General features: G+C 44.0%; 8 protein-coding genes across 10 annotated transcripts in view; 4 read left to right on the top strand and 4 right to left on the bottom strand.

Moving 5' to 3' along the window:
• The window catches only part of LOC135351727 (transmembrane channel-like protein 7), a 6,757-nt gene extending 4,432 nt beyond the window's left edge, over positions 1–2,325 (bottom strand). The window contains exons 1-6 of the mRNA XM_064550812.1: positions 2,157–2,325; positions 1,716–2,021; positions 1,316–1,496; positions 1,169–1,232; positions 773–974; positions 135–678 (exon numbers count right to left, since the gene is read on the bottom strand). Of these exons, the coding sequence (XP_064406882.1) occupies positions 135–678; positions 773–974; positions 1,169–1,232; positions 1,316–1,496; positions 1,716–2,021; positions 2,157–2,259 (1,400 nt within the window). The 5' untranslated portion in view covers positions 2,260–2,325. The remainder of the gene's footprint in view (positions 1–134; positions 679–772; positions 975–1,168; positions 1,233–1,315; positions 1,497–1,715; positions 2,022–2,156) is intronic.
• A 14-nt stretch (positions 2,326–2,339) lies between these two features.
• On the bottom strand, positions 2,340–7,154 carry LOC135351733 (protein kinase C alpha type-like). The gene is made up of 13 exons (XM_064550818.1): positions 6,869–7,154; positions 6,750–6,784; positions 6,580–6,659; positions 5,947–6,199; positions 5,572–5,734; positions 5,117–5,339; positions 4,642–4,809; positions 4,179–4,444; positions 3,734–3,935; positions 3,473–3,553; positions 3,134–3,241; positions 2,827–2,970; positions 2,340–2,712 (listed from the first exon to the last, which is right to left on the bottom strand). The coding sequence occupies exons 1-13, from the start codon at positions 7,012–7,014 to the stop codon at positions 2,560–2,562; spliced, it is 2,022 nt and encodes a 673-aa protein (XP_064406888.1). The 5' UTR covers positions 7,015–7,154; the 3' UTR covers positions 2,340–2,559.
• Positions 7,155–7,244: 90 nt separating this feature from the next.
• LOC135351107 (dynein regulatory complex subunit 3-like) lies at positions 7,245–10,143 on the top strand. Of its 3 annotated transcripts, XM_064550037.1 has the most exons (11): positions 7,245–7,450; positions 7,618–7,901; positions 8,076–8,124; positions 8,197–8,222; positions 8,359–8,478; positions 8,525–8,637; positions 8,818–8,992; positions 9,105–9,227; positions 9,331–9,404; positions 9,512–9,635; positions 9,793–10,143. In XM_064550037.1, exons 1-11 carry the CDS (start codon positions 7,291–7,293, stop codon positions 10,042–10,044), a joined length of 1,500 nt encoding a protein of 499 aa, XP_064406107.1. In that variant the 5' UTR covers positions 7,245–7,290; the 3' UTR covers positions 10,045–10,143. The 3 variants fall into 3 exon arrangements, with proteins under 3 accessions (XP_064406107.1, XP_064406105.1, XP_064406106.1); XM_064550035.1 differs by having other exon boundaries at positions 8,076–8,222; XM_064550036.1 differs by having other exon boundaries at positions 8,076–8,222; positions 9,117–9,227.
• On the bottom strand, positions 10,057–11,296 carry LOC135351116 (neuralized-like protein 4). The gene is made up of 2 exons (XM_064550050.1): positions 10,532–11,296; positions 10,057–10,279 (listed from the first exon to the last, which is right to left on the bottom strand). Exons 1-2 carry the CDS (start codon positions 11,247–11,249, stop codon positions 10,143–10,145), a joined length of 855 nt encoding a protein of 284 aa, XP_064406120.1. The 5' UTR covers positions 11,250–11,296; the 3' UTR covers positions 10,057–10,142.
• Positions 11,297–11,340: 44 nt separating this feature from the next.
• LOC135351106 (intraflagellar transport protein 56-like) lies at positions 11,341–14,776 on the top strand. Its single transcript, XM_064550033.1, has 13 exons — positions 11,341–11,475; positions 11,524–11,673; positions 11,786–11,878; positions 12,146–12,260; positions 12,323–12,372; positions 12,423–12,568; positions 12,673–12,844; positions 12,964–13,141; positions 13,377–13,486; positions 13,691–13,754; positions 13,811–13,899; positions 14,016–14,169; positions 14,260–14,776. The coding sequence occupies exons 1-13, from the start codon at positions 11,473–11,475 to the stop codon at positions 14,616–14,618; spliced, it is 1,683 nt and encodes a 560-aa protein (XP_064406103.1). The 5' UTR covers positions 11,341–11,472; the 3' UTR covers positions 14,619–14,776.
• Positions 14,711–18,657, bottom strand: LOC135351111 (uncharacterized). Its single transcript, XM_064550044.1, has 4 exons — positions 18,556–18,657; positions 18,218–18,405; positions 17,850–18,126; positions 14,711–15,354 (listed from the first exon to the last, which is right to left on the bottom strand). The coding sequence occupies exons 1-4, from the start codon at positions 18,623–18,625 to the stop codon at positions 14,834–14,836; spliced, it is 1,056 nt and encodes a 351-aa protein (XP_064406114.1). The 5' UTR covers positions 18,626–18,657; the 3' UTR covers positions 14,711–14,833.
• Positions 18,576–19,805, top strand: LOC135351123 (large ribosomal subunit protein uL5-like). The gene is made up of 4 exons (XM_064550058.1): positions 18,576–18,722; positions 18,951–19,089; positions 19,253–19,602; positions 19,684–19,805. Exons 1-4 carry the CDS (start codon positions 18,678–18,680, stop codon positions 19,717–19,719), a joined length of 570 nt encoding a protein of 189 aa, XP_064406128.1. The 5' UTR covers positions 18,576–18,677; the 3' UTR covers positions 19,720–19,805.
• A 200-nt stretch (positions 19,806–20,005) lies between these two features.
• LOC135351100 (testis-expressed protein 2-like) overlaps positions 20,006–25,000 on the top strand; it is a 5,224-nt gene continuing 229 nt past the window's right edge. The window contains exons 1-8 of the mRNA XM_064550028.1: positions 20,006–20,159; positions 20,321–21,288; positions 21,762–22,600; positions 22,676–23,745; positions 23,914–24,091; positions 24,316–24,545; positions 24,694–24,814; positions 24,923–25,000. The exon at positions 24,923–25,000 is cut by the window's right edge and continues 229 nt beyond it. Of these exons, the coding sequence (XP_064406098.1) occupies positions 20,322–21,288; positions 21,762–22,600; positions 22,676–23,745; positions 23,914–24,091; positions 24,316–24,545; positions 24,694–24,814; positions 24,923–25,000 (3,483 nt within the window). The 5' untranslated portion in view covers positions 20,006–20,159; position 20,321. The remainder of the gene's footprint in view (positions 20,160–20,320; positions 21,289–21,761; positions 22,601–22,675; positions 23,746–23,913; positions 24,092–24,315; positions 24,546–24,693; positions 24,815–24,922) is intronic.

The following is a 25,000-nucleotide window of genomic DNA, read 5'->3' on the forward strand; positions in this document are numbered from 1 at the left end:
CAAAGGTCCATTTATTGACCATAACAGTAATGGAGGGATTTTCTCAAGCCACACACACACACACACACACACGCACACTAGCTAATGGCGTAGACAACCACACACACACACACACACCCACCACACCGACTCACTTGTACACTAGTAGTGCGACACTGATAGTGTAGACCACCACAATGAGAAGCATGAAGGCCAGAGGATAGTTGTACACGAGCACGATGCTATCGCTATAGCGACCGTGAAACAACACAGTATCATTGAACAACCCCTCTCCAAGGAAGAAGTCAATGACATACTGATACCATTCTACATGTGGTTGAATATCTGTGGAACAGAGTCTAACCATTCGTGGCATTGAAACATTCGAAGCATTTGTGAAGACACAATCAGTTGGTACGCTTCTACTGGCCGTAAGGACTTCAGGGCTCTCCTGGTAAGCCACACCCACAGCCACACCCCCTATTGTTCTCTCATCGTATAGACAGCTGCGTATACTGAAGGTGTCGTCGTCGGTGGTTATATTGCAGGTGTAACCTAGGCCAGTGGGGAGGTAGAATATGTCATCTGATGATGATGTGTTTGCGGTCAGATTCTCGATGCAGGAGAAGTTTGGGGCAGGGCTGAGGATGGGATCATAGGAACAGGAGAGGGTGGAGGGGATACCGGGAGGTTGAGCAACTGTGTGTGTGGTGTGGGTGTGGAGTGGGTGTGTACATGAAGTGTGGGGAGGTGTGTGTGTGTGTGTGGGGGGGATTGCATAAGTTATACTCACCAGTGATGTATGCAATGTTTGGAGCCACCACAAACCCAAACCACAGAGCAAAGATAATGATATTCATGACAAACAACCAGCGAAGAAAGATAAAGTACGAGACTACTGCCGTCCCGAAATGACCTTCGACCTCTTTAATATGTCCCTTCCATAGCTCCCAGGAGCGAATGACTTGCAACCTACTCTTCAATTTGGGCCATTTCTAGGAAAGAAAGAGGAAACACTAACTCACACTAAATTAGGCCACTCAAATTAAATGAGGCAATTAAATATGGTCAGGCACACAAACAAAAGGAATGCTGCAGTCATAACTATGAGAGCAGGTGGTAATGCCGAACACACAATGGCTGATAGTGAAGGCAGTGTTGTATTGTAAAACCAGAGAATTCAACTCACCACATATCTGAAGTCAGCAATAACACTGTGCCTGACCTCTTTAGGCATTACCATATTTTGCTGGCTATAGGTGTAAAATAGTCACAACGAATGCCTTTTCTCATAAATTATCACCACAGAATTTGCAAATGGTGATTTCACACTCACTATGTTTTGATGCGGTCTTTGATTCTTCTAGTGGACCTCCGAACATCACCTCTAGCGAAGGCGGCATTGTCATCCTGGAACACCTCCTCTTCAATATCCTCAATAATGATACTACTGGAAGAGGCGGAGGATCTCTCAGGCCCTGTGAGCGGCATAGAGCTTCTGCGACGGACTTTAATGCCTGAAAATTAGAAAATCACACACCTAAGAGCATGCAAACTTTTGAACTTTTGCTTTTGTTTTGGAATAGCTACAAACATTTTATCGAAGCAAATAATGGGATTCTGGGAGCTATTGAATGCATCAATAATATTATTAGTTTGGAAATTGGACAATCTAAACACAAATTGCGGGCTCTCAAACACAGCTGTACAATGACACACGCCCCCGCTCTCCCTACCAGTGGTGTGAGGTCTCCTGTACTGGACGCTCCTGAACACAGGGTCGTTCCTATCAAACATGACAGTAGCACATCGCTCTGGTTTGCCTCGTCGAATAGTCGGCCGTGATCGGAGAAGATCAGAGATTTCCCGCGGGTCTATGGTACCAGCATGATTACGAGAGGGGGTGCTCTCCCCCGTGTCCTTAGCGGTGCGAGTATGAGGGGGGGTGCTCTCCTCCGTGTCCTTAGCGGTGCGAGTATGAGAGGGGGCGCTCTCCCCTGTGTCCATAGGGTCGGTGAGGCTCACCGTGAACATCATGCTATCTGCAAAGGAAAATAATCAGTCACATTAAAACAGAGCTACAACATAAATCATTAATTCATTCATTGCAAACCGTAGACACATCCCAGCCAAAACAAACAAATTCATGCTGCACTCTGTAGCTAGCTAGCTGGTACCATCATCCATGGTCAGTAGCTCTGCATCTGGCTCGCTGATACTTGGTGCAGCGGATACAAGGATGATCCGCGGAGGCTGTGTGTCCACAGATTCTGAAGACATGTCTAGTTTAGCTGATGTTCTGCGACACTAACAACACCTTACCATCGTGTGCCTTTTATTGTGGTCAGACAGCATTGACATTGAAATGTAAATGAATATCATTAAAATAACTTAGCAATCACAGTATGAGAAATAATACACGCAGTCAATACAACAATGTACATCAAAAAAATAACAGTAAATAACAGTTACATGTTGTGGACAATAATAAAACAATTCTTTCCATTGCTACCCTACAATATAATCGTAACTAATTATATGTGTTAGTTTATTGAGCTACTAGCCGGTTAGCTGTGTCCCTCAGTCCTCACTGTACATCTCCGGGTTGGTGAATGAGAAGCCTTCAAACACCTCGGGCTCTATAGCAGCGATCACGGTGGGGTCCACTGGGGACAGTCGACACGGCTCTTTCGTGAACTCAGGGTCAAAGTTGCTCACAGACTTTTTCCCACGCTGCAAGAAATTGAATAACAATGTTGTGAAAAAATGAACTAGAAAACAAGCTCACTATAACTACGGTGGCCTATTATTATACACGATTATTATACAAGAAAGAGGGCAGCTTACAATCTTTGGCTTGTACGGTGGTTTCAGCTCTCTCCTGGCTAAACGCTCCCAGTCCATGCTCTTGAAGAACGGTGCGCTCTTGATATCTGATTCTCCAGTGTCAGGATGACAGCCCAATCGCCGCGATGGATGCTTTGTCAAAAACTGCGAGTGGGCAGAGAGTGATGAATGAATCAAGTATGCATACTTAATTATATAAAGCATAAATTGATGACAACCTATGACATTAGGAGATCTATACTTGCTTAATAATCTATTATGCAATAGTGAAGTATACACCATCCACACTAGCTGTGCATACACTTACTCCTTGAATGAGTTTCTTGGCAGGGTCTGACATGCCCCTGGGGTAGTGTACTGGTTTCTCCATGATGTTGTTGAACAGTTGGTCATCGTCATCTCCATCAAAAGGAGGCTGCAGTCACACAGTCAAGGTTAGTACACAAACAAGCAAACATACATTCTGACATGAGAACTGTCTATTTAAAATTCAAATGTACAAGCAGGCATGACAAATACAAGACCTTGTTTGTTTAATTTACAAGTGCAAAAAGGAATACGTATCACTAACAAGGGCAGGTATATAGGTAATCGATGTAAACAAAACAAAACAAGCTAAACTTCCAGTAGCTAGTGATCAGCTCACCCTTCCAACCAGCATCTCATATGTGAGTACACCCAGTGCCCACCAGTCCACTGCTGCATCATATGGCTGGTAGCTGATGATCTGTGTGTGTGTGTGTGTGTGTGTGTGTGTGTGTGTGTGTGTGGGTGTGGGTGTGTGTGTGGGGGTGTATCCAATATCGACACTATCACATACCTGTACCATATTCCTATTAGCACTCTAACTGTATATACACACACACACACACACACACGTGCTAAGAGCTGCACAGTGACCTCTCACCTCTGGAGCTATGTAATCTGGAGTGCCACAGAAAGTCCTTGTCTTGTTGCCTCCTATAATGCCCTCCTTACACAAACCAAAGTCAGCAATCTTAATATGACCGTCACCGTCCAACATGACATTGTCCAGTTTGAGATCACGATAGATTATCCCTCGAGCGTGCAGATACCTCAGCCCCAGGATGATCTCACCACAGTAGAACCTAGGGTACGTAGGGGTCAGTTTGAGCACACAACAAAATGCACTAGCTTACACAAAAGAAAGGGCAATGAAGAACTAGAGCTCTTACAAAACTCCCAACTTCAAAAAGAACTATTTGGGGAGATCCTAAGTAATTATACAGAAGATTGATTTATTACTGGAATCAGAATGAAGTTATTATAAGGAAAGTAATGGAATGTGCTACAAGCAACCACAGCAACACAAAACAACCGTGCTAACGCACTTTGTTTGGTTCTCTGGGAACCTCCCTAACTCCAGGATGTGGAACATCAAGTCCCCACCATTGATGTACTCCATGACAAAGAACAAGTGGTCAGTGGTCTGAAAGCAAGAGTGGAGGCCAGTCAGGAATGGCGGCTTGGCCTGGAGAGCCAGGACCTTGCGCTCGTTCAGTGTACACTCAACATCGTCTTCTTGTACAATCAGGTCTTTCTTGAGGCTCTTGATGGCGTACACTTCTTTTGTGGATTTGCACTCAGCCAGAAATACCTAAGAGAGAAAGAGAGAGGGAGAGTGGCTAATTAAGTGTGCTCAACTAATCTTGACTATTAAAGGAAACTAGTGCCCCTTATTACAGGAAGAGACATACATCCTTCCATGAGATGTAAACAAACTCTTAACTAAAGAGGAAACGCAATATCTATAATTACAATAACATATGTGAACCCAGCAGTATTGTATCCCACCTTTCCGAAGCTGCCCTTGCCCAGAACCACAAGGAGGTTGAAGTCACTCAGTTTCATGGAGGGGAGCTGGGAGGAGCCCGGTGCTAGCTCTGACGGCCGCCGGATGGCATGAGAATCAGGATTCTTTGATTTGTCGAGAATGGTGGCCTTTCGAAACTCCTCGATCAACTGTAGAGTAATAGAGTCATTGCTTACAATCGCTATGGTAACAATAGAGGAGTGAGGAGTTTAACCAACCATATATCAAATACAATGCATCATTGAAATAGTACGTAGGGAACTAATTATCTAACAAATAGTAGGGCACACCCTCATATTAATGACATACTAATGACACACACACACACACGCACGCACACACACACACACGCACAGGCACACACACACACACACACACACACGCACACACACACACACACACACACGCGCGCACACACACACACGCACACATACACACACGCGCGCACACACACACCTTGGTGGCCTCATCATCAGCCAGTATCCTCTCGTGGTTGGTCTTGGCTCTCTTCTCATCGAGCAGCTTGTACCAGGACATATGTGGCTCCATCTTGGTCAGCTCTATAATCTCATCAATCTTGAGAGCAAAGCCTCCGACGTAGTCATTGGCAGTAAACTTGTCCCAATCCCAAACCTCCAGCACGATGTATGTTTGCAGCTGCGTGGTGACATTCACATCACTACGAGTGAGAGAGGGGAGGGATGAATAATTTCAATTTTACGCTCTGCAGGATTGCATTACAATTAATCAGTGAAACTTGAGAACTGTGTGGATATGCAAATACAACACTATAAGATGACAAGTGAGGCTTCAAATTCTTAGGGAAGACTTGTTAACTAACTTGGTGACTTACTCTGCCTGGCACAATCGGAACTAAAACTAACCAGAAATTGGAAGTAAATAACACTTACTAAAAGAACCCTTCTTCAAATTTAGGCTCCAGGGTTTTTTCCTGTCTCTCAGTCTTCTGCTTGATATTGGGCACGTCTGTTGGCTCAGGGTAAAGCCTTAGCTTCACGTAGGGGTCAGCAAGACCGTTGGCATCCATGGGAGGAAGGTTGCGGCACTCGTGAACTAAAGGGGGAGGGGAATAAAGAGTATACGTTCGTTTGTTTGTTTGTTGGGATAGGAAAAATAACCAAATATATCGTTTTGTTTATCATTCATACAATAACTAAGAGACGAGAAACAGCATGCAAAATATCAACAGCAGTATTGACATTCTTAACTTTTGCAGCTTTCTAAGAATTTTGTAATTTATAGAACACATTTTTCTATAGACTTACTCATAATGTTGACTCGCACGTGAACATCGTCCAGCTGCAGTGTGGAGAAGGTGACTTTAATTCGTCCCCTTTTCTCCGACTGGCCTACTCCGCAAGTCTTGGGCACGAGGCTCTTGCAACGATGGTGAACGTTGGTACCACAGTCAGTGCATTGGTCTCCCTGCTTGAGCACCCCGTACAGCAGACTGCCACAGTGATCACACCAGGTGGGGGTGTGATATGTGGTGGCTCGGAACTTGTGGGGGCGTGGCTCCTAGAGGGCAGCAGTGAGGATAAATAAAATTAAAATACAGTTAATTAGGAGGATATGCAACTATGATCTCAAAGTGCAAGCATAAATTGAAGTTTTGACCCAGGAAATTAGGTTTAAATATACCTAACGTGGCTTTCATCCCAGGAAAAAAACAAAACCAGCACATTAACATGTAATTAATACTGGGAACTAAAGGTCCATTATACATACAGTGTGGTTTGGGGCAGGGGGATACCAAGGCATGCCATATATAGCTTTTATAGTTCTTGTTTAATGAGGGAGTGGTGAGACTACTGACTAGGTAGGACGAACAAACACATGCTGCCAGCAACTTGTTAACTAACGTGTGTGTGTGTGGAAGCTAAGGTAGTATAACTTACAATTCCCTCAGGCAGGCTAGTGCCGGGACACATGAAGGAGACGTACTCCATACATCGCTTGTGAATGGCAAAGTCACATACTGTGTGTGTGTGTGTGTGTGTGTGTGTGTGTTGGTAGAGTGTGCATAGTTTACACAGTAACATAGAGTGACAGCAGGCCACCCACTTACATAGACACTTGTAGCCCTGAGGTCCAGTCACACCCCTGTACACATAAAACACATAATATTATCACTGCTGCTGCTTATACAAAGACAGCACATTAATGCAATGGAGGCCTCTGCCTTACCATAGAAAACGCGTGCAGTGGCCACAAAAGGTGAACTGTTTGAAGTAGTTGAGCACAAACTTGTGTCCTCTGATCTCCACCACTTGTCTTTGCCTCACTGCATTCCGTCGCTTTGGGCGCACAGCTCGGTCAGATCGGTCAGACATCTTGTCTCTGGATGATCTAGTAGCTCCTAAGCTCCTGCTAAACTCTCCTCTTGCTATAATAGTAGACTGTATGTACTAGGTGGCAGAATTAAACTGATGGGTACGGTGGTATCCTTGATTTAATTTCCGCTAGGGCTGTGTGCAAACAGGACGTTTTTATTAATCTTCATTAATTAATCTTGTCTCGAGGAAAGGCCGCGACAAATTAGTTTTTGTCAGGCGATCCTTACCATAACAACAAATTGTTGTCATAGTAACCTTACCTACAGCCAAGACATGAGTCGCCTGTACGACACCATAGAGCCTGATGTCATCAGTGAAGCTCTCATCCACAAGTGTGTGTTGGAGCAAGGCCCTGATGGAGAGGCGGGGAGGATTGCCAAGGAAGAGGGAATTGACTTCAAGGAGGTCACTCAACTCAGACTGGACTTCCAAAGTAATTATAAAATAACATTTTTCAAGACAAAACAAATAAATGTATGTAGTGCTAGATCTAAGGGTAAAATGTCCCAAATTCTGAATTCGTCTGAATATTAAAGTACGTAGCTAGCTCTACGGTATGTACGTCTGCTTGAACAAAACATGAATTTGATTATCTTACAGATATTCTGCGTATTGAGAACCTGTGGCAGTTCACTTCTCTACGAAAGCTTCAACTGGACAACAACATCATTGAGGATGTGACTGGCCTAGACAGCCTTGTTCATCTGGAGTGGCTCGACCTTTCCTTCAACAACATAGAAATCATCGGTGGCCTCGACGAGCTGGTCAATCTCAGGGATCTGAGTCTGGCTCATAACCGCATCACACAACTGGAGAACTTGGACACACTAGTCAACCTTCAGGTCCTCTCACTGGCCAACAATCTACTGGAGGATGTAGACTGTGTAAGCCATCATTGTATGCATAGATTTGCTCTAGCGTGTACAACAAATGACCCCAGCAGCATACAAAGCTAACATTCTATCAACCTTATACAAGAGAAAGAAGCTTCCACTCCCATGTTATAATAGCATGTGCGTATGTACAGTGTTAGTTATCTATTTTCCTCGTATACTTAGGTGCGGTATCTGCGTCAGTTTAAACGGCTACAGACGCTCTGTATAAAGGGTAATCCAGTTGTTAGTAGTGACAATTTCCACTCATTCACCATCAGCTTTATACCATCTCTGGTCTACCTAGACTTCAGGATGATCATGGAAGAAGAGGTACGCTGAATTGTAACTACCGTAACAACAGTCTATAGTCCCCTGATTATGAGCATGCATTTATGTATACTGTACATACACTGCCCTCCCACACGCACACACACCCACACCACACCCACACCACCCACACACACAGAGGGAGGAGGCAGTACATACCTTCAGAGATGAGCTGAGGGAAATAGAACTGACTGAGAGAGAACTGAAGAGGAACGAGGAGAGTCGGAGACTAGCAGAGGAGAAGGCACAACTCTACAAGGTTCGTAACTAACTGCCATAATGAGTGAGATTATTCCTGACCACAGTCTGCATATGTGGATGGACTGGAGGATACCACACTGTACCTAAAGATGTTTGAAGAAGATTCTGATTCTGAGCAGATCAAACACTTGCCAGAGCTCCCGGAAATGCTACAACAGTGAGTCAAACAACTCTATACAAGTATGTACGGTTGTGATTTTTAACTTAAAACGTTCTATCAAACAACCTTCTAATGGCTGTTGTATCCATGTTCTAGAGGACTTGTTTTCTGCTTGTACAACTAGCTGTATGCATATGGTGTTGTGATTTTTGCTTGTCATCCTATTTGTTTCCCTAGGTATGAGACTGATTTTGTGGCTTGCTGCAACCACCTGGTGAAGGTAGGTCTAGAGGAGAGGGAGAAGCGACTGATTGAAGTGGAGGACTTCAGGACCACTCATAAGAGGGCAAGTGAGGCCAACCAACAAGCCTCAGTGGAGAGAGTCAAAGCATTTGAACAGCTGAAGGCACAGGTATGACTACTGTACACACCACGCTGTAATACACCATTCAATTCGTATTTCCTGTGTAGACATTTCTAAACAGTAATAATTATTGTTTAGTAGCTATTTCTCTTTACTTTAGTTGTTGCCTCAGTTGGTGCCTGGTGGCAGAGGGAAGAGTGCACTGAAGGAGCTTGAGACTGCTATTGAGAGCCTGGACCATGACCTCATGAGACTGGAGATGCAACTAGTAGAACAGTTAGACGTAAGTGGCCTCTGTAATTTTAGAGTCACTAGAGTCGTGGCTGTTTTAATAGAATTCCGATTTATCGTACACGCTACTAAACTATAGTGTACTGTACACACAGGACCTGATTAAAGATTTTGAGCTCAAATATTCCAACGATATTGTGGGACCTTTCAAGGAACAAGTTCAATCGCAGTATCCTCACTTACAATCATTATGTCCTTACATGCAACAGAATGACATTGTATTTAGAGACTGATTCTAGAGTATTTGAGATTGCCTTAACATTGTGTGTCCTATAGTATGACACAGCTGAGAGATCTGGAGAACAACCATCACGAGAAGGTGACTGAGATAGGAACGACAATGCTCGAGAAATTTGTCAAGAACCAGCTCGATGAAGAGCCACACGAGGACCTCAGAGTGGTGAGTGACTGACTGTAGTCAGCATGTGTGCCTATTGTAACTAGAACACACATTAATTACATGTCCCCTTTATCATTCAATTAAATAATTATGTTTGAAAAGCCCTATTGTTTATTGCATTCAACAACTGGTACCTCCCTCCCTCCCCTTCCTCCAGTTGTTTATGGACAAGGACACTCTAGTGAGTGCTCTGAACAATGCTCACGATACACACATGCTCATCATTGATGGACGAGAGGATGCTATTGCACAGCAAATGTCCCGAGACATGACATCACTCACACAAGATATTCAAGATGGAGAGATCAAAAGAAATAGACAAAAAGTGGTGGAAATTGAACGTTACATTGATAGTCAGAGAGAGGAAATTGAAGCATTAGAAATGTCTACTCCTACTAATCCATCATAGAATTTATTTGCGTTTATTTGCACATTACATTCTTCACATTATTTCAGTAGTTGTATAATAAATCAGTGAGACATTTGAACACAAAATAATTTAAATTGCTATTTGTCAATGGACTGTACTAATCTCTCTATGAGTCTTAATGGTAGTGGAAGTTCTTTGGCATCTTGTTTTGATTTCAACCAGCTGGCTAATAGTTCTACACATCGATCCTGGAGGTTTAGGTCCACTCTCATAGCTGTGTGTGAGTGTGTAGGTGTGAGTGGGTGTGTACACTGTGTGGGTGTGTACACTACATACGTAGCCCAAACGTTTCCCCTAAGCACACCATATTGTAGCACTACCAAACAGCTACTAAATAGAATTGAAATTGGACGTTCCCAACACAAGTTATGGACAATCAAAGTTACGCAACACTAGAGCTGCCATATATATATACCAGTACACACACAACATGACACACACTACCCCCATACATGTAACTACATACCCGCTCTTGTAATCCGTGTAGCCTTGCAATTAGCGTAATGGTCCACCACTGCGTACACATCGTGAGCCTTGAGGTACACATTTTCAGCTGCAACACCATGTGACTTCCCATCCACAAGGAAGCTCAGAGCTCCATCATAAGACAAACGAAATCCCAATCGACTACCAACAGTTAAATCATCTAAATTCACAGTACTATATTGTTTCTCAGTCTCATCAACATTGGGTCCGCCCATAGACAGTCCACCCGATAATCGATTGTGAATTTTAGTAGAGCTCCACACAACATGTTCGGGGCCTTCAGGTGAGTAGCGAGGTACACTGATCTTACTGTCAGCTTTACAGCGCATCACTCCAAGCTTCATAGTCCCCGACCATCCAGTGCCGTATGATATGATCTCAACTTCAAACTCTGCCGTACCCCTCAGTGGAATAGCACCATAGCAGACACCGTGGGCGTACTGTGAGGCTGGGTCACTCTTAGTGGCACTCAGTCTGTCATCAGAGATGATCATTTGTTTCGAGTGGCTGATTTCATGATAGCCAAACTGTACTGTCTCAGGTAGGATGAAAGATGCTCTCCCTGGGGCGACATAGCTTGCCTCTGCTGTACTAGCACTGTCTGTGAGTGGATTTAATTGATGAGTAAAGTCTTTAGTAGTGTCCTGATGGTTTGGATGGCTAGTAGTTGACTCTGTCTCGGGTCTAGAATCCTCCATACTTGTCTACTTATCACTTCTTTTGATTAAATTGGGAGTTTTCCACATTGATATTTCTGAGGCCTTTTGCAGTAACGATTAATTAGAAGAAGTTGAGAAAAGAAGGCGTGGCTGGAGCTGCAAAAAGTGGTGTTTCAGGTGTTTGTCTCTGTGTGCTTGGATACCTTACCCTTGCCCTTGATTGAAGCTAAAGGTGTGGACATCATCCCCGCTATACTAATCAATGGTGAGCCCGCTAAGTTAGTTGCTCTACTAGCAGTCACCCTGTACACAGATTCTGTCCCGCTCTAAACCTGCCTCTGGACAAGGAGGGGCGGCGGGTACTGCTGCACAAGCTGCCAAGGAAAAGAAAAAGAAGAAGCTCCCTAAACTAGATGATTTTGTGAAGAATAGAGACTATGCTGGAGCCATTACGCTGCTCGAGGTAAGCTAGCTGTTGCTACCAGCCAGCCTCTGTTGCTATGGTACCACCCACGCATTTAATTAAGTACCTTACAATGTCATGTGTTGATTTTACAGTGTTTCTCCCATTGTAGTTTATTCGGAGCACTGGTAAATCTGGTGAGGACAGTGACCAGTGGATGGCCTACTGCTCCTTCCACAGTGGAGATTACCAGAGAGCTAAAGAGGTACCCAACACATGTACACTGTACACAAATTACGCTAACCAGATTGTAGTGACTGCCCTGCCCATAACTTGAGTAAAGATTGTCAAATTCACAATTAAATTGTGCATTTAGTAGCTCTTTGATAGAGCTACAAGATGGTGTATTTAGATCAATTATTTCTTTCAGGCCCAAATCTTCCATTTTTGAAGAGAAAGCATGAGCTATAGCCCTTGTGTTTTTGCCTGCTTTTGTGATGTAACTTTGCTCCATATACCTACGCTCATGCAGGAGTATGAGAAACTAACTCGATCAGAGGGCTGTAATCCAGACACTTGGTGCAACCTTGCCTGCTGCCTGTTCATGCTCGGCATGTACAGCAATGCTGACAGTGCCTCCTCAAGAGGTGAGTTAGTTCTCTGCTCTCTCTCTCTCACTCTGCACACACTGTCTGTGCTATCTCCACAGGATCCAAGGGACGACTGCAGAACAGACTACAGTTCCACCTCTCACACAAGGTAATATTGTGTTATCATATTGACTCAAGATCACCACCCCTATGCTCTAGTTTGGAGATGAGAAGCGGTTGATGAGTCACCATCAGGAGCTAAAGAATATGATAGAGGACCAACTCTCCCTGGCTGCCATTCACTACCTCAGGACACACTATCAAGAGGCCATTGACATCTACAAGAAAATACTCTTAGACAATAGGTATCTACAGACAGTACAGATTGACCTATAATACAGCTTTGTATGTGTGTACATTATGGTTACTCAGGCTGGTGGTTTCAAAATTCATTTTTATCCCTATGCAGAGAAATGCTGGCACTCAATGTGTATCTGGCCATGTGCTACCACAAGCTGGATTACTACGATGTGTCTCAGGAGGTGCTGGCTGGTTATGTTCAGCAGCACCCCGACAGTGTGGTGGCCATCAACCTCAAGGCATGCAACTTCTTCAAACTATACAACGGCAAAGCTGCTGAAGTGAGTATAGAACAAGTACACATATCTCGTAAACTTGTACTCAATTTACCAGTATTCTCTGGTATAACTATTTCAACACCACCATTAATCGATCCCACCTTGTGCCCTATGTAATGCAGGCTGAGTTGAAGGTACTCATGGATATGGCATCCACCTCTCTCACGTTTGCCAAGGACCTTCTCCGACATAATCTAGTGATCTTCCGAGGAGGGGAGGGGGCTCTTCAGGTACTCCCTCAGCTGCTTGGGGTCATTCCTGAGGCGCGTCTCAACCTGGCCATCTACCACCTCAAGCAAGGTATGGGACTAGCTATGTATCACATGTATACAAGTTTGTACACTGTGTAGTCATTAGTATAACATCATCTGTAATGCTATACTTATCCATAATTTTGCAACAGTTCTAACTATCATGTACAATGCTCTTGCTTAGCTATACATACGTGTATCCACAATCTTAGTATCCATAGCATTTCTCTGCTCTGTATCACCCCCCCTTGCTCACCCCCCCCCCCCCCCCCGCCCCACTCCAGATAATGTGGAAGATGCATATGCTCTAATTAAGGACCTTGAACCTAGTAGCCCTCACGAGTACATTCTCAAGGCAGTTGCCAACACTGTCATTGGTCAGGAGCACGGCACAGTGAGTGGGGCACTGCACAGTACTGTAATAGTAGACTGTCCTGTAATAGCTGTGAGAATACTAGCCTAGACTGAGGTACATCTGATCATTAGACAAGCATGTATATACGTACGTAGGGAGAGAAATCTAGCTGATTGGTTGTGAACCTAGGACTTTAGTAAGTACTACGAATATTGTCGTGTATAAGCTCAACTTACTATACAGCATGAGAATATCAAGTTGGCTCAGCAGTATTTTCAACTGGTGGGCGGCTCCGGCAGCGAGTGTGGTATGTTACTATGGCAGCCAGAGTAGGTGTGGTTTACAGCTCTCCCTTCCACACAGACACCATCCCTGGACGACAGTGTATGGCTTCGTGTTTCTTCTTACTCCGACAGTTTGACGATGTGCTCCTCTACCTCAACTCCGTTAAGGTGACCCCACAACCATACAAACATACTTATTTAATTTACAACTTGACTCCACTATCCTCCTATCATCCTTTATTTCAAATTCAAGTTCATTACATATTACCTCTCTTTTGTTGCAGGGCTATTTCTTCAATTTGGACTCGTTCAACTTCAACTTTGCTCAGGCCAAGGCTGCCACTGGGAACTATAAAGAGGCTGAGGAGGTGTTCCTGCTCATTAACTCGGAGGCACTAAAGAACGACTATGTCTACATTGGCTGGCTCGCCAGATGCTGTAAGTACAAAAATACGTTTCCCATCCATTTGATAAAGTATCGGCATGCTATAATTATCGTTATGAGCTACTGCCATTGCCCCTCTACAGACATCATGAACCGCAAGCCTCAGGCAGCATGGGAACTCTACCTCAAGATGGAAACCTCTGCTGATTCTTTCAACCTCCTCCAACTCATTGCCAACGACTGCTACAAGATGGGACAGTTCTATTTTGCGGCCAGGGCATTCGATGTTTTAGAGAGGCTAGACCCCAACCCTGATTATTGGGAGGGGAAGAGGGGTGCGTGTGTGGGGCTACTGCAGCTGGTGATAGCAGGACATGAACCAAAGGAGAGCTTGAAGGAGATAGTGCAGATCCTCCGCAATACTCCACAGCCTCAGGCCGAACTGATTGTGCTCGCTATTCGGAAGTGGGCCAGAGATAATCGAGTGCCCATACCAGGCTAGGATAATAACTGTGAACTCTGTGAGACAGTGTGTATCACACTGGATGACCTTATATCACTATAGATAGGACGTACTTTACATCATGTTCAATCTTTTCACTTTCACTCTTTATTGTAAAAACATTATGCACACTAAACAACCGTTTTTTTGAGTCAAAATCAACGTTAACACACTAGAGAGTTGCATGCAACAAATAAAATAATAGTAAAGCACTGTTATTGGTGAATCCAGTTTTCCATAAACTTAACATATTTAATAGTGTCCCTATTGTAAGTGTATGACACATGAATAAAACCATCTGGGCTCTGAACGAGGGACGGATAGCTAAACTCAACATTGTCCGAAGAGCTGCTCTCTAAATCTTTTGCGTAGGTCCATGTTTTCCCTCCATCCAGTGATATCGATATTCTTATGGGATTGCGTGCACGTGTGGTAGGATTGTACACGAGAGCCACATGGCCATTGGCTAGTACGATGGACTGGATAGCAGCATTGTTGTTGGGTAGAGAGGTTTTCTGAGGCTTGCTCCAACTTTTCCCCTCGTCTGTGGAGCTGCTCGAGTAGATGTGCTCAGCTCGACGGTCACGGAAGTACGAGAGGAGGTATGATTGCTTGGGAGTGGGTCTTATGACAGAGGGCTGCACGAGGTAGTTGGAGTCATCCACTTTGTAGCCCACCCAGTCAGTGTGGTCAGAACTGAGCTTCATGGCTGAATCTTGATGTGAGTCTCCAGATACTGTGTGTAGCAATGAGATATAACAGTTCAGTTTATATTGTAGCAATTAAGAATAGTATAAATTACGGGTATTCTGGCTAACAATGAAGTGTTGTATTGACATACACCAATGGGAAGAATGCAGTCTGCACGGAATTAGCTTATCCAACCAGAGGGTAATAACACTATAGAGATATATAATTAACTGATACCATCAAAGTTGATATTCGAGAAATAAAAGTATTTGACAATTTATTTGGGAACGCAAAACTATTGCTGGTGAATTGAACCCACTCACAGGAACGCAAACTATTGCTGGTGAATTGAATCCACTCACGGGAACGCAAAACTATTACTGGTGAATTGAACCCACTCACGGGAACGCAAAACTATTGCTAGTGAATTGGACCCACTCACAGGAACGCAAGACTATTTTAAGTTATGGCTGTTGAAAGACCCCCCCCACCTCCGTTTAATTTTGGGAATCTTTCAGCTGCCATAACTTGAATTCTGTTGATCGGAAATCAAAAATTTTGTGTTTTTCTGAAAGCTTAGAAAGAGACCTTTCAAATGGTACCATCAAAGTTGATATTCGAGAGATAAAAGTATTTGCCAATTTGGCGATACCATAGATTATGCCCATGGTCCGAGGCCAAAAAATGACAAATTAGGGCCCCAGTGAAATTATGGATTGAATCATATCGTTTGAAAGGTAATTTTCTAAGTTTTCAGAAAATCATAAAAATTTTGGTATCGGATCAACTGTACTGAAGTTATGGCTGTTGAAACACACCCCCCCACCTCCGTTTAATTAATGATTTTGGGAATCTTTCATCTGCCATAACCTGAATTCTGTGGATCGAAAATCAAAAATGTTATGTTTTTCTGAAAGCTTAGAAAGAGACCTTTCAAATAGTACCATCAAAGTTGAGTATAAATTTTGACAATTTGGGAACGCAAAACTATTGCTGGTGAATTGAACCCACTCACGGGAACGCAAAACTATTGCTGGTGAATTGAACCCACTCACAGGAACGCAAAACTATTGCTAGTGAATTGGACCCACTCACAGGAACGCAAGACTATTTCAAGTTATGGCTGTTGAAAGACACCCCCGTTTAATTTTGGGAATCTTTCATCTGCCATAACTTGAATTCTGTTGATCGGAAATCAAAAATTTTATGTTTTTCTGAAAGCTTAGAAAGAGACCTTTCAAATGGTACCATCAAAGTTGATACTCGAGAGATAAAAGTATTTGCCAATTTGGCGATACCATGGATTATAGCCCATGGTCCGAGGCCGAAAAATGACAAATTAGGGCCCCAGTGAAATTATGGATGGAATCATATCGTTTGAAAGGTAATTTTCTAAGCTTTCAGAAAATCATAAAAATTTTGGCATCGGAACAACTGTACTGAAGTTATGGCTGTTGAAACACACCCCCCCACCTCCGTTTAATTAATGATTTTAGGAATCTTTCATCTGCCATAACCTGAATTCTGTGGATCGAAAATCAAAAATGTTATGTTTTTCTGAAAGCTTAGAAAGAGACCATTCAAATGGTACCATCAAAGTTGAGTATAAATTTTGACAATTTGGGAACGCAAAACTATTGCTGGTGAATTGAACCCACTCACAGGAACGCAAAACTATTGCTAGTGAATTGGACCCACTTACAGGAACGCAAGACTATTTCAAGTTATGGCTGTTGAAAGACACCCCCCCACCTCCGTTTAATTTTGGGAATCTTTCAGCTGCCATAACCTGAATTCTGTTGATCGGAAATCAAAAATTTTGTGTTTTTCTGAAAGCTTAGAAAGAAAACTTTTCTAATGGTACCATCAAAGTTGAGTATTAATTTTGACAATTTGGGAACGCAAAACTATTGCTGGTTAATTGAACCCACTCACGGGAACGCAAAACTATTGCTAGTGAATTGGACCCACTCACAGGAACGCAAGACTATTTCAAGTTATGGCTGTTAAAAGACAACCCCCCCCCCCTCCGTTTAATCAATGATTTTGGGAATCTTTCATCTGCCATAACCTGAATTCTGTGAATCGAAAATCAAAAATGTTGTGTTTTTCTGAAAGCTTAGAAAGAGACCTTTCAAATGGTACCATCAAAGTTGAGTATTAATTTTGACAATTTGACAAAACTATTTCAAGTTGAAAGACACCCCCCCCCCCCTCCGTTTAATTAATAATCTTTCAGCTGCCATAACTTGAATTCTGTGGATCGAAAATCAAAAATGTTATGTTTTTCTGAAAGCTTAGTTAGAAAGAGACCTTTCAAATGGTGCCATCAAAGTTGAGTATTTGACAATTTGGGAACGCAAAACTATTGCTGGTGAATTGAACCCACTCACGGGAACGTAAAACTATTGTTGGTGAATTGAACCCACTCACGGGAACGCAAAACTATTGCTGGTGAATTGACCGAATGCAGTCTGCGGAATTAGCTTAGCTCATCCAACCAGAGGGTAATAACACATGAATATACATTAATAGTCATACCAGAATAGTAGATGGGGAAGATGAGACCACCATCGAGGGAGCTTATAATTCTGTTCCTGTCAAAAGATCCGTCCACCTTGAATATCTCCACTGGGGCGGTCCAGTTGAGACCGTTGTTCTTGGAGACTAGCTGCCACACCTTGGCCTGGTGTTCTCCATCATTAGCAGGCTGTTGGGAGTGGAAGAGATTGAAGAGTTGGAGTTTGGAATCGTAGAAAAGTACTGGGTTCTGGTTAGAATAGCCGTCTCTTCGAGAAATAAGTGCAGCCTGGGACCACTGTAAGAATCATAACAATTGTTTAAAACGTGGCTACAAAAGTAATTGTAACAAGCCATGAAATTAGACGATCGAAGTTAGCTGATGTCACCTGTGTTCCATTAGGTGGTAGATGTGCTACTACAATGGAGCATTTGTCAGCACCCTCTTTAGTTCCACTGAACCAGGCGAGGGTCAGTTGACCATCAGGGAGCTGCTCAATGAATGAAGCATGGTTGGCCTTGTTCGGAGGTATCATGTACGCCTCATAGCGACCATCACCAACAGCACGAATCACACCTGAGAGGAGAGACAACATCTTAGCCATAGGCAATGGGTATTATTATTGGTTGTTAGCCACGATAGACATAATTATAGTAAGCAATGCTGGTAGAGCTAAGCCCTTTTAGAGGTCTATTTTGGAAGCTTAGAACATCCACATTCACTCACCATCGTATGATGCTGCATAGACGGTTGCAAGCAAGCAGACAAACAGAGATAGGACTCCTCTAAACGCCATATTGCTTTGCAAACAAAAAGGGGGGAGTGGCTGATCTACTTGGAGACTGCGCATGCTCAGTAAGTCCTTCTTTGACAAGCACGCTGGAATCATGTCTGTAAGTTACCCACATGTACCTCTTTATACCCACTCCCATCACCTTCTGTATGTGTATAGGAGTGTTTTCCACTGTAAGAGCTTAACCATAGATGCCTCAGTTTCCTATGTAATATGTATGTTGCTGTGGTAGCTACAGGCACTTCATTTTTCACCCTCTTTAAAAGCCATGTGGTTGGACTTTTTAACAATTATGTATTATTGTACCACTTCACATGCACTCCTCTAGAAGCGGGAGAATCCTATGCGAGAGCTTCAGGTGAAGAAGCTATGCCTTAACGTTTGCGTGGGGGAGAGTGGTGACAGACTCACTAGAGCTGCTAAAGTGCTTGAGGCCCTTACTGGACAGCCTCCAGTCTACTCTAAAGGTACGGGGGGGGGGGGGGGGGGGGAGGCTGTGAGTGTGTGTGTGTGCAGTTATATCTTCTTAACGATGTTGAACGTACAAGTTTCGACCTTAGTATCTTCAATATTTTTTGCCCCAATTATCCATCATGTGCAGCTATTAATGTCATCATACCCACTCCACAGCACGCTACACTGTTCGATCGTTTGGTATTCGTCGTAACGAGAAGATAGCTGTCCACTGCACAGTGCGTGGACCCAAGGCCGAGGAGATACTCGAGAAAGGTCTCAAAGTCCGCGAGTACGAGCTGAGAAAAGAGAACTTCTCCTCTCAAGGCAACTTTGGATTTGGTATTCAAGAGCACATTGACTTGGGCATCAAGTATGACCCTACTATTGGCATCTATGGGATGGATTTCTACGTGGTGATGGGTCGCCGTGGATTCCGTGTGCCTAACCGTAAGCGAAGCCCAGGTCATCTTGGGTTCAGGCACAGGGTTACAAAGGACGAGGCAATGAAGTGGTTCCAACAGAAGGTGATATAAATGTATTACCGTATTATATTGTGCCTTTACCTCCCTCCCCCCCCCCCCCCCCACACACGCACACACGTATAGTATGAGGGAGTTTTGCTGCCTGGAAAGAAGAAGTGAACAATCTAGCTGTGCTCTACATTGGTTGTTCTCTTTGTAGTTTATTGTGCACAAATTTTCATCTGATGTGTTATTATGATTGCAAACCGCGGCTGTAAATCGAGAGTGTTGAGGCTACCAGCGATGGGCAAAAATATTGTGGTTGGAGGTCTGACCACGAATGAAGTGACATTGCCTACCTATGCCTTTACCTACCCACGAAATGTTGTCCCCCGAAATTACCCGCTACAGTATTCACTGTGTGAAGACGCCCTCGATTTATAAGTCTACATAACGGGAAATCCCCACTATTTACGTGGTCATATAGGGGATTTCCCGTCACATGCCTTCATGTAAACAGTGCAGTCATGATTCTGTGGTGACTTGTGAAGGAAAGGATATTGTCACTATAATATAAGCTACTGAGAGTGCTGTAGCTGTGTGTACTATACACTGACCAAGTAAGTGCAAGGTAGTGTGTTCCTGTACGTACTTGTAGTCATCATGTCTTTATCTTGTAGTCCCATTGTCATAATCTTGTAGAATCAATCGTTGTCACCTACATTGATATTGTGCTAACTACCTGTACTGTGCTAAGCCTGTTCATAATCTCCCCCTACAGGATGAGTGCTCTTCGCAAAGTTCGTGAGGTGCGCGACAAGGCTAGGGACAAAGCCAGAGAGGGCATTAGAGTCATCAACACACGGAAGACAAGGTCTGCCTCAGGACGTACAGGACCCCCAATACCTGCCCCCTCCTATCGACAGATAAAGCAGACCAAAGCCTTCACTGATATTCTTGATGACGAATCTGCAGATCTGTTTGGACTCGAGACGGACGCCAAGACTAACACATTGGCTGATGATGGTGTGTATGACCAACCCTCCTCCCCTAGTAGAAACTCTGAGCCTGATATATTTAGCGATATAAAACAACCTGAATCTGGGCTTCACTTTCAAGATGATTTGTTTGTTGATAATTTCGATGACCATTCTTCTTCTGATACACGGAACATTAGTGAAGACCTCTTTAGTGATGATCTCATAAACACAGATGAAACGTTGATTGTAGACCCCCCACAGTCCATTGCGGCTGATTCAGAGGAAGTTGTAGATGGTGGTAATCTCCCTGGGGGGTCTCCTCCGAGTAGCAGCTGTCCATTACCTCCCACCGAGGATGACATCACTCTAGAGCACCAGAGAGAGTTGGAACTGAACACAGTTACCGAGGTGGAGAGTACAAAACAAGAGAATGTACTTGCAACAGATGAACATGTTGAAACAATATCGATCAATCATGTGGAAGAGAAACCTGAGCTCAACAGTGAAGAGGATTCAACATATACTGACCCTCTTGAAGACACTCCAACAGTACATGTACCTACTGTTGATAGCTCACCAGATCCCAAGCAATCACAAGAGCCCAGCTTGGACCGTGACGAGTTGTTCCCTGACGACCCCCCCACAGAGGACCACCCCCTGCTACACAGACCCCACCCTCCAGTCAACACACAACGACTGGGATCCCCTGTCTCCCTGAGCTCTAGTCTGGAGGATGACACCTCTCACCTTGGCCTCAGGGACAAGAGAGGTTAGTGATAGTTATGATCATAGATTAGCCATGTAAATACACATAGTCGAAATGTCCTGCTGTTCTTACTATTGGTGCTAGAACACCTCCAGTGATGTATTATACCTACAACCATTGGCACACTGCATATATATATACAATGGATTGCAGTGCACTTGGCAACAGAGAATTGCCAAACAGCAAATTTAATTGTTAGATAATAATGGCTATCTAAATTTGCTTTTGGCAATTTTCTGCTGCAAGTCTGCAATCCACTGTAAAACTCTCTCTGCATGGGTAGGGCATAATAGATGTGATGACTAGGGGAAGAAGGTGTGGCTTAGTGGTTAAGGTGGTGGCTTAGTAGATCACATGATAGATAAGGTGGTGGGTTCGATTCCCTCCTGGGGACTTTTGTTTATATCAGTAAGTAATAAATTATCTGTTACAACTTATAAGTGTACTGGCCGAATTTCTCCATTCTAAACCTATAGGTAGATCAGTTGAGCGTGGTTCTGATGAAGAGGCCACCAGCACAGCTGCTATTCTGGAGGAGCTACTCTCTCCCAAAGCTCCAAGCAACACTCACGTATCCACACCCACACACCCACTACATGTATCGAGCAGCTCAAGCCCATCCAAACATTTGGACAGTGGAGTATACGACAGTGACAGGGGAGCAAGCGAGGAAAGATTTGAAATTCGAGACGATTATTTCAGTAAAGAGACCCCCCACAAAGCACCCATCAAGAAGAATAGTGCCGGGAGATTGCCGCCTACTAGACCCCCACTATCTCCAAGCATACGTCGGAAACTAGAGGAGAAACCCTCCAAGAAAGAACGATTGCCAGCGGATGACCTTTTTATTAATGACTTTGTAGTTGTTCGTCAACCTACTACTTCTAAACGCAGTGTGTCACTCTCTCCACAACCAGCCAGGAAACAGTATCAGCACATCACACAGCAAGTGCTGACACAACCACCAGTGCTGACACAGCAACAGGAGTCTAAACCAAAGGATGTTGTGGTTACACACACACAACCAAAAGGACGTGATCGTCATGTAATTGAAGAGCCCCACCTCACCCTGCCCTACCATCTTGTGCTGTCCATTGCCCTCTACTTGTACTATACGTTCAACCCGTGGGCATATCTCTCCGGACTATTTACCGGTTTTCTGCTCGTGTATTTGTTAGTGGGGACTTTGTTTGTGGTGTATGTGGACACGCAGGAACAGGAGAAGGAGGAGAGTAAGGAGGAAAAAATGATAAGGCCGTCGAAGGATTTCCTCAGACGACTGAACACAGACTTCAGCAAAGTCAGCAATTATCAGGTACGTTTGTGGCCATCAATAATTAAGGTTTTTTCTAGAATTCTATATAAAATCTTAACACAATCTCCCCCCCAGAGTTCAGAGTTCACGGCCACTCTCAAGTACGACCCCACCACCCACCATCCTCGACAAAGAATGAAAGCTACTGTTAAACTGGAAAATGATTTCTTCCTCTCAGTGAAGATTGTCCAAGATCCTGACCACGCCCGACCTTTCCGCTCTAGAGACGACTTACGAGGATGTACGGTAACAAACGTACCAGAGGAGGTAGCAAAGAACCGAAAGAGGCGTTGGAACAAGAAATTTCCAATCTGCATAACACAAAAGTCAAACAATTTCAAAGTATTTCTCTTCGTTTCCACCTCTCGTGAAAAAGAGGATTGGTTTCGAAGACTACGTAAAGCTGCCGATGGCTGTACCTCGGAACATGTAATTAAAGACCTCGAGGAATTCTTTGGCTATATGGAGAATTATTTCCCATCCACCTCACAAAAACTTCGCACAAAACGACCACAACGACCACTCCCTCCAAATACAAAGACAGCTAAGAAACAAATGGCCAGTCACGGAAATCGTATCCACTTCTCTTCTCGAGACACTGAGGACAGTTTAGTGGAGGAGGAGGGCAAAGAAATGATTAGCATTACACGAGAGTCGGGTCCAACGGTATCACGCCACTCACGCATTCACACCTCCACATCAAGCACTCCTTCCACAAGTGGCGACCAACAGAGCTACACAAGCCCACCATCACAAGACCGTGACACTGTTGTGTCTCTGCCCAGAGCTAGTGATACCCTCTGGCTGAATGCTGTGGCCGCTAGACTATGCTGGGACATTTGGCACGATCATAGATGGAAGGATTGGGTCCGTTCGCGTATTCAGAAGATGCTAGCTCGTGTGAAGACTCCTTCCTTCATGGAGAAGCTTACGCTTACAGATGTGGACCTTGGTAAGGATATGCCGGTAGTGAAGAGGTTGTGTGGAGGGCCTAATCTTGACCTGAGAGGCCTGTGGGTGTACCTGGACGTGACGTACGAAGGTTGCTTTGTGATGACGATTACGACCAAGCTCAAACTGGGCAAAACAGAAGAGAAGGAGGAGCAAGGACAGCAGATGCGCGTCATCAAGAGCAAGGGGACAAGGTGAGTGAGTGGGTTGTGTAGGACCATCCATTATGAAGTTGTGTTGACACTTGTGTGTGTATGCTGGCTGTAATTGGCATTCGCTTTCAATTAGCTAAAGAGTATAACTATAATTTTAAACCTTTATATAATAGTACTCATTGATTACAATGCGCTCCACCCCGCCAGCCTCCCAGTGCCCTCCCCCCACACCAAGTATCCACTACGATCTGGCCGCAGTCACTCGAGTGCAGCGAAGGCACTAGGCTCATCAATGGATCCTTATGATGACAATGATGAGATTGACAGTGGGTCCAGTGATGAGGAGACCGACAGTGCCGCCTTGAGAAAGGCTATCGCAGCAGAGGTAGGTGTAGTGCTGTAGTCAGTCAGTTTTTGCCCCTCCCAGAACTTTTGATATGAGCATTTTATATGATAGGGCTTGTCAAGAACTACAGATTGCATCTCTTAGTTTTGATGTGATTGCTTCTTAGTGAAGTTATGGCCTCCCAAAGTAGCTTCAAATTGTTTGTTTTCAGTTATTATAATTGTCTTTTGTCTTATGACTATTTCTGCCCCCCCCCCACATAGTTGGAAGCTGTGGAGACCCCCCACGAAGATCACAGCTCTAGGAAAGAAAGGCTCAAGTCGGCAGTCAAGAAGATAGGACTCAGTGTTGGCAAGAAAGTGGTCCAAAGTGGAATTGTTCAAAAGGCGTTTGAGAAGGCGTCCAGTTATCCCCTAGTGCTCACCGTGGTCGTCAACAGACTGGACGGAGTGTTGGCCGTCAACATCCCCCCACCAACCACGGATATCGTATGGTGAGTGCTGGGCATGATGCAATCACTAGCCAAGTCCAGTACTGTGTACTGAACATGTATTTTTGTACATGTATGTATCGATAGCTTGTACACTACCAAGTGTGTATGCATAATTATTATACTGTGTGTTTTGCTGTACGCTGCACAGGTTTGGCTTCACTGAGAGTCCTAGTCTAGTGCTGTCAGCCAAACCCAAGCTGGGTCACAGAGAGGTCAAAATGACAAAGGTTACTCAATGGATCGAGAATAAACTACGAGAGGTCGTCAAAGTAAGTCACTGCCAGTGAATGTGTTTCATGGTATTTACTTAATAACATTTATCATTTTAATTACAAGCTTTACTTTCGCAAACTGATTCTGTAATATTACCCCTCTAGAAAAAGTTGGTTCTCCCTGAGATGGAGGATGTGTGTATCAAGGTGCTCAATTCTGGAATGCCTGAGGACGTTCAAAAA

This window comes from Halichondria panicea, chromosome 17 (genome assembly GCF_963675165.1).
Source record: "Halichondria panicea chromosome 17, odHalPani1.1, whole genome shotgun sequence".
Lineage (NCBI taxonomy): Eukaryota > Metazoa > Porifera > Demospongiae > Suberitida > Halichondriidae > Halichondria > Halichondria panicea.

Coding starts and splice junctions, on each gene's coding strand:
- LOC135351106 (XM_064550033.1), top strand. Junction 12,373..12,422: donor AGTTCCACCTCTCACACAAG/GTAATATTGTGT, acceptor CCTATGCTCTAG/TTTGGAGATGAGAAGCGGTT. Junction 13,142..13,376: donor CATCTACCACCTCAAGCAAG/GTATGGGACTAG, acceptor GCCCCACTCCAG/ATAATGTGGAAGATGCATAT.
- LOC135351111 (XM_064550044.1), bottom strand. CDS start 18,625: ATGGCGTTTAGAGGAGTCCTATCTCTGTTTGTCTGCTTGCTTGCAACC. Junction 18,406..18,555: donor CTATGCAGCATCATACGATG/GTGAGTGAATGT, acceptor CTCTCCTCTCAG/GTGTGATTCGTGCTGTTGGT. Junction 15,355..17,849: donor CTTCCCCATCTACTATTCTG/GTATGACTATTA, acceptor TGCTACACACAG/TATCTGGAGACTCACATCAA.
- LOC135351733 (XM_064550818.1), bottom strand. CDS start 7,014: ATGTCTGACCGATCTGACCGAGCTGTGCGCCCAAAGCGACGGAATGCA. Junction 6,660..6,749: donor TCAGGGCTACAAGTGTCTAT/GTAAGTGGGTGG, acceptor ACACACACACAG/TATGTGACTTTGCCATTCAC. Junction 3,936..4,178: donor TTCCCAGAGAACCAAACAAA/GTGCGTTAGCAC, acceptor TACGTACCCTAG/GTTCTACTGTGGTGAGATCA.
- LOC135351123 (XM_064550058.1), top strand. CDS start 18,678: ATGCTCAGTAAGTCCTTCTTTGACAAGCACGCTGGAATCATGTCT. Junction 19,090..19,252: donor GCCTCCAGTCTACTCTAAAG/GTACGGGGGGGG, acceptor CCCACTCCACAG/CACGCTACACTGTTCGATCG. Junction 19,603..19,683: donor TGAAGTGGTTCCAACAGAAG/GTGATATAAATG, acceptor ACACACGTATAG/TATGAGGGAGTTTTGCTGCC.
- LOC135351107 (XM_064550035.1), top strand. CDS start 7,291: ATGAGTCGCCTGTACGACACCATAGAGCCTGATGTCATCAGTGAAGCT. Junction 9,228..9,330: donor AACTAGTAGAACAGTTAGAC/GTAAGTGGCCTC, acceptor CTGTACACACAG/GACCTGATTAAAGATTTTGA. Junction 9,405..9,511: donor AAGGAACAAGTTCAATCGCA/GTATCCTCACTT, acceptor TGTGTCCTATAG/TATGACACAGCTGAGAGATC.
- LOC135351116 (XM_064550050.1), bottom strand. CDS start 11,249: ATGGAGGATTCTAGACCCGAGACAGAGTCAACTACTAGCCATCCAAAC. Junction 10,280..10,531: donor TACACGGATTACAAGAGCGG/GTATGTAGTTAC, acceptor ACTCACACACAG/CTATGAGAGTGGACCTAAAC.